Source organism: Cariama cristata, unplaced genomic scaffold (genome assembly GCF_000690535.1).
Source record: "Cariama cristata isolate BGI_N322 unplaced genomic scaffold, ASM69053v1 scaffold10930, whole genome shotgun sequence".
NCBI lineage: Eukaryota > Metazoa > Chordata > Aves > Cariamiformes > Cariamidae > Cariama > Cariama cristata.
Window position 1 is genome coordinate 43,333 of NW_009592995.1, and position 6,167 is coordinate 49,499.

Sequence of the window (6,167 nt, forward strand, 5' to 3'; positions counted from 1 at the left end):
TTTTGTTTGCATTCAAAACATTGTTAAATGCCACCATTTTGTCTATTTGTGACAGCGTGACATGCAGGAAAAAAACCAACAACCTATGACAGACCAACTGAGCTGTCAGTCTAGGATTAGCTGTCAGACAGATGATAAGCAAAAGCAGCTGACCAGGCTGCGTTAACTTTTAAGAAGTTGGCACTATAAAGGATTCACACTGCACTCTCGATATTGTCCTTATCAGAAAGATAAACAAAACCACCCACAGAAATAATTTAAAGCACAATGGTTCAAGACATCAGCAGTACATGTGTCAGACTGGTCAACAGTTTTATTTCAAAAATGGACTTCTTGCATCCTTCTGGATTAGTTTGTATTTTGTCAGGCAAGTAATTGCAGAACAGCAGATGAAAAGGGAAGTTTCTATCGGCAGTATAATATGATGATATACCTTAATTAATAAAAATCAATCAACCCAATTTTTACTCATTTTGATCGCTTTCCGTGCAGACATGCACACTTTTTCTTTATATTCTTCTTCAGAACTGTTCATGGTAACAACCTTCATGGACTTAGAAATTATTTCAAAAGGACATTTTATAATTTTAAAACTTCTTTGAAAGCTTCGTTCACTATTCACTCATTCGTTGAAAGTTTAATAGGCCTGAAACAGTATAAAACATTTAGCTATAGAAGTACTTTCCACTTTATAGACTGTATGACAACCTAAAAAAGATGCATCGTGTATCCAAGGGTATGGACGTACCAGAGTACAATGGACTTCAGTTTACAGGACGGTGGATCTAACACTTCCCACATCAAGCGTTTTTTAAGCAACAAAATTCACCTCTTAAACATAATTGTTACGTATTTACACATTTCCCTGTCTGTATTAAGGGGACAGCCAAAATATTTTGCTCATTGAAATAAAAATTTCCTTCATTTCAGAATCACGCATCAGGGGAGCCTTACCTCTCTTCATTGTTTACTATGCTTAGCACAGGATCCACAGACAAAATACCATATACCTCCAGAACATCGTTGACTTTGAAGCTATCCCAGCTCTCATAGACCTGCCACACAGAGAAAATAATAAAATACAATGGGCCAGATGCAGGACTACACACAGACACAGACAAAAAGGAAAACTCTCAGGAGATTCAACTGTAGGCTGAGAAGAGTCTGTGGAAAGAGGTATCTCCTAGTCCTCAGCATCAGTAAGCTTACATTGGAAAAATGAGTTTCTGTGATTGCATGCTTTTTCCCCCTTGGCATTCTTTTGCCACAAAAATGTAAACAGTTGTATTCTAATCTGATTTATCAAGATTTGCTGAATAAGAGAGCATTCAATGCAGTAACAGCATAGAAATTTTGTGTCAGAAGTTTCACAGTCAATATAGCAGACTAGAGAATCAAAACCAATTTTAAATACAATACAAAAATGTCCAGTTTATTGATTTTTGGCTTGTTCCATCACAACTTTATTCCTTTAGAGGACAAATCCTGAAAGCAAAATACCAGGAGTCAATACCAGCTACACACTCACTCATCTAGGAATGGACTTTTTTTTTTTTTTTTAAACTAAGTGTAGTGAGAAGGTGCAAGCTCTAATAAATGCCCTTGAAGTATTTCAGTAATTCAAATACAGCACGCATAAAGAGGAACAATGTAATTATCTGTAGAAACAAACTTCCGGACTTGAGAAACAATTTCTGTGCCTATAAACAATGCAAGACTAACTACCTACATTCTAACTTCAGATTCTGTCTGCCTCACTGAGGCCACAGCTATGCTCATCATCTCTCCACTTTTGTTACCTTTACAAGACATGCTGGTCCCTTCTCTCCTGGCAACGGAAAATTTAAATCAAGTGGAGGGGAGCAGTTGGGAGAAATGAGATGATGACCTGCAGAAGCTTCTGTTTCTAATCTCTTTGGCTCCACACATCCATGGATATCACCTCCACTGCCTGAAAAACATAGGATTCGTAGACTTTGTAAACAGAAGTGCAAAAAGTGAACAACTCTCTTCAGTGAGCAACACAGAATTAAACTAATTTAAGAAGGTGTCCGAGACAAAAATATTTCATAATGCAATATATTTGACAGAAGATATTCTTAATCAGAATAGAAAAGTCTCACAAATAAATATTTTATATCATCAAGTTAAGTGTGAGTGAGAGTTCCGGTAAAGACCTATGTGTCTTAGAAACCCAAATATGGCCAGAAATCTGATTTTCAAAATTTAACACCTAAACGGTGTGAACAAATTTTCTCCAAATTCCATAGAACTGCAAAGGTAATATTTTCTGCACCTCATGTTAAAAAAACTAGATAGTTCTTAAAGGTAAGAGTATGCATCAACAAAACAGTTAACATTAAAAATCTCTGTAGATTTTCAGCAATAACAAAGCTATAAAAATCTATCCTACGATTGATCAGTCTGAGTTTGAAGACAAAACAGTCTACGCTATCTCGCAAACGGGTAAGAATATAAAAGGAAAAACCTGAATTCAGCTAGTGAACCTGACAGACATAGAACACCGTACAAAAGAAAGCAGTAGTTTCTACAATTTTTTTTTCTTTAACAGGACTGACAATTTTAAACTAACCACTTTCTCTTCTTCAAAAGAAAACTTGACAAAATCTCCAAGAAAACCCCCATGCCAGTTCAAGTGGCATCGCCACGGAGGAGCATCAAAACAAATAGTTGACAGACTGATTAAACATAAGTAAGAATTGCCCACCATCTGAACGCTGCCAGCGTTCAAAATACCATCTTCTTAAAAGGATTAATAGCTTTCTTCAGTATGCTACGAGTGTGCGGTATTAATCTGGTTCCTTTATGAAACTGGATTAGTAAACCACATTAGAAAAGAGGTAAGCCTGGAAGATATATTTTAGATATATACTACTGTTTGTAGCAAAGCGACACCTAAACCTAGTTGACACGTAGTTAGGCTTCAATTTACACAATAAAATTCACACATAGAGTGTGAGAGAGACAAGACTATGTGATTTTCCCCAGATTACATGAAATCTGCAATAGAGTCGGAAATCGAACAAGAACTCCTAAATTTCAGCCTGCTGCTATAAATTGTTTGTGTGCTGTTACATATCAAAGGCAATACAGAAGTGCTGCTGTACAAAATACTAATTTTAGGAATTATCTCTAGACAGTAATACCAACAAGTCATACAATATAGATGCAACACCATAGGCTCTCCCACACTACTTCAGTTTAAACCACTCATGGCTTCAACAAAGCCACCAAATTAGATATGAAGGCTGCAACAACACTACTGATTCAAACAATTGCAAATATTTACATTTTTGAAAAGGAAACCTTTGCAAATTCTGGAAAGATATCGTCACAACTATTCATCAATAACAACTATTACCCATATATTGCTCTTTCTGTTTAGATGGATGTAGATCCATATCCTCATCTTCCTCATAGCTCCTCTTGTGGCGACTTGGTGTGTAGGATGTTGAAGGACTAACTCGAGCTTGGCTTGCACTAATGTATGCGTAAAATTGCAGATTAAGGACAACCACAGATTCAGTTGAGAAGTGTTTTTTTTTTTTTTTTTAAAAAAACCAAAATGCTATTACCCTATTTTGAGGAAGACATTACAATAATGATTCAAATTGTTACCTAGACATCATCTCTTTAGCTACATAAATAACAGCAGTCATTTGTTTTGTTGAAAACAGAAAGTAAAAAAATCAGTGAGTGTTATTCCACTATCTCTAAAAATTTGTGTGTTGTTGTGTTTGTTTTTTTTTTTCCAAATGCCCAGAGAACATTCTTGTGGTCAAGTACAACTCAAAGTCTCAAGACGCTTTTGTTTCCCACATTTCAACCCCAAAGTACAGATTTTATAATTAAATATTTAAAGACTTGCTATCTGATACAATTATTATTATTACTTTAAAAAAAAAAAACACAGAGAAAACATTCACATACTTATAAGATACTAGCAAAACTACTGTCCTGGTTTGGCTAAAACAGGACCAATTCTCTTTTCAGTAGATTTTCCTCTCAGTTAAGTTTCTGCTAAGTAACTGCACTTTCTGAAGTTGGCTACATGTTTTTCAGCGCCTGCTTTCAGAATTGATAATGCTTGATGTTTACAGTTGCTACTGAAGCAAGAGCAGGATTGGTATGCAGAAAAGCCCACGTTTATGCTTATTCCTATGGGAACCAAGGTCACTGCTGGCTCTTTTATGTTCCACAAGTGAAAAGATGTAAAAGGATCACACCTCTGGGAAAGTGCAGATGGGACAGGTGACCAAAAACTGACCAATGAGGTATTCCATCCCACCCACGTCATACTCAGTATAAAGCTAAGGGATCATGAGGGTCAGCCGAAAAGCCCACGTTTATGCTTATTCCTATGGGAACCAAGGTCACTGCTGGCTCTTTTATGTTCCACAAGTGAAAAGATGTAAAAGGATCACACCTCTGGGAAAGTGCAGATGGGACAGGTGACCAAAAACTGACCAATGAGGTATTCCATCCCACCCACGTCATACTCAGTATAAAGCTAAGGGATCATGAGGGTCAGCCCTTCTTCCTTCATGGCCAGCAGCCCTGTGGGACCTTGCTCGTTCTCCTGCCTCCGATCCTGATCCATGCATTCCTGAATCTGGTTCCTGCCTGCTGCAGAGTCTGGTCCGGGACATCTGGGTGCCCACCCTGCCACATCAACGGTGCAAGCCATCGAGGCCTGCAATTCCCTGACCATCACTGGGAAGCTCAATATTGGGTTTGTATGTTTTTATTTCTATTATTAGTAGTATTAGTACTATTGTACTGATCTTCATTGTTATTGTTTTATTAAAGTAGTTTTAATTTCAACCCATAAGTCTCCCTTTTCTCCTTTCTTTCCCCTTCTGGGGGGAAGGAGGGGTTAACAGAGAGTGTCTGCCCTCCGCTTTAAGTCCGCTTAAAGTGCCAGCCCAGACTTAAACAGTGACAATGACACTTGCAAATGAATTTTGAAAAAACTGATACTCTTTTCCTTTTCTTATCATGATGGGCAAACATTGAAATTGTGTTCATCGTTTTCATTTTAGTCCAGCTCGCTTTAAATTTCCATTGCTGCAGTACTTTGCTGTAAGCTTCATTCAAAGACTTATTCTTATCAATCGTTTTATTACAAAAATTGTGTTAGCTTAATTTTTAAATTGCATTGGCATTCTGTGCCAATGAGAAGTAGTAGTCGTCTTAAATTCTGAACTCAAAATATGAAATATCAAATCATTACAGATTTACCATCAAATTCTTATCTTTTTACAAAATGTAGTATCTCTCAAGTTTTCTAGACCTCTCCTGTGCATTGGCGTTCTGTGCCAATGAGAAGTAGTAGTCTTAAATTCTGAACTCAAAATATGAAATATCAAATCATTACAGATTTACCATCAAATTCTTATCTTTTTACAAAATGTAGTATCTCTCAAGTTTTCTAGACCTCTCCTGCACTCCCTTGGAGGAGAATACAATATAAAATTCCTAAAAGGTATTAAAAGAAGGACTTGGATAATCCAACTTCCTTTTACTAGTGTCCTTAAATGGTGACAACTCAGAGAAACTATTTATTTATCCCAAAAACATTTCCTGTACTCACTGACAAAATGACATACTGTGGTCAAACTATTAAAACCACAATACTTCAATTTTCCAGGAATGATTGTCTTAACATTCTCAGCTACAGGTGTTTTTACAGGTTCTTGTAGGAGACTCTTGCTATGTAACAGTGTCCAATTTTAACCAGAAAATGCCAATGGAATGCCCATGGCTCAATTGAAGTTTCCCTTTTTCTAAGCATTTGCAAATAGAAATTAACAGAAATTTTCAAGACCCTCCCAAGCAAACATGAAAACCCGGTCTAAATCCCTCTAAATCAAAAAGCAATGCTCCTAAATTCATTCGCATCCTCTTTCTGCATATAGCACGCCACCAAGATTTCCTTTTTCTACACCTACCACCTCTCCTGATTCACTCAAAATAAAAGGAAACTTTAAATAAACTCATCTCGTTAAATCTAACAAATTAGTTGGTGATGACTCTGTATAACAGAGCACTAGCTCAGTCAAAAAAGATATTTCTTTCACCCATGCTGATTCGCCAGGCACTGGAACACAGTAGAAAGTCTGTCTCTCTGAGGTTACAGTTTGTGA

At 36.8% G+C, this 6,167-nt stretch overlaps 1 protein-coding gene across 1 annotated transcript in view; it reads right to left on the reverse strand.

Moving 5' to 3' along the window:
• Nucleotides 1–6,167, reverse strand: part of MCMBP (minichromosome maintenance complex binding protein) — a gene marked incomplete at its 5' end in the record, with an annotated part of 17,985 nt that overhangs the window by 8,991 nt on the left and 2,827 nt on the right. The window contains 5 exons of the mRNA XM_009706324.1: nucleotides 955–1,055; nucleotides 1,800–1,951; nucleotides 3,383–3,501; nucleotides 5,429–5,436; nucleotides 6,093–6,167. The exon at nucleotides 6,093–6,167 is cut by the window's right edge and continues 14 nt beyond it. Of these exons, the coding sequence (XP_009704626.1) occupies nucleotides 955–1,055; nucleotides 1,800–1,951; nucleotides 3,383–3,501; nucleotides 5,429–5,436; nucleotides 6,093–6,167 (455 nt within the window). The remainder of the gene's footprint in view (nucleotides 1–954; nucleotides 1,056–1,799; nucleotides 1,952–3,382; nucleotides 3,502–5,428; nucleotides 5,437–6,092) is intronic.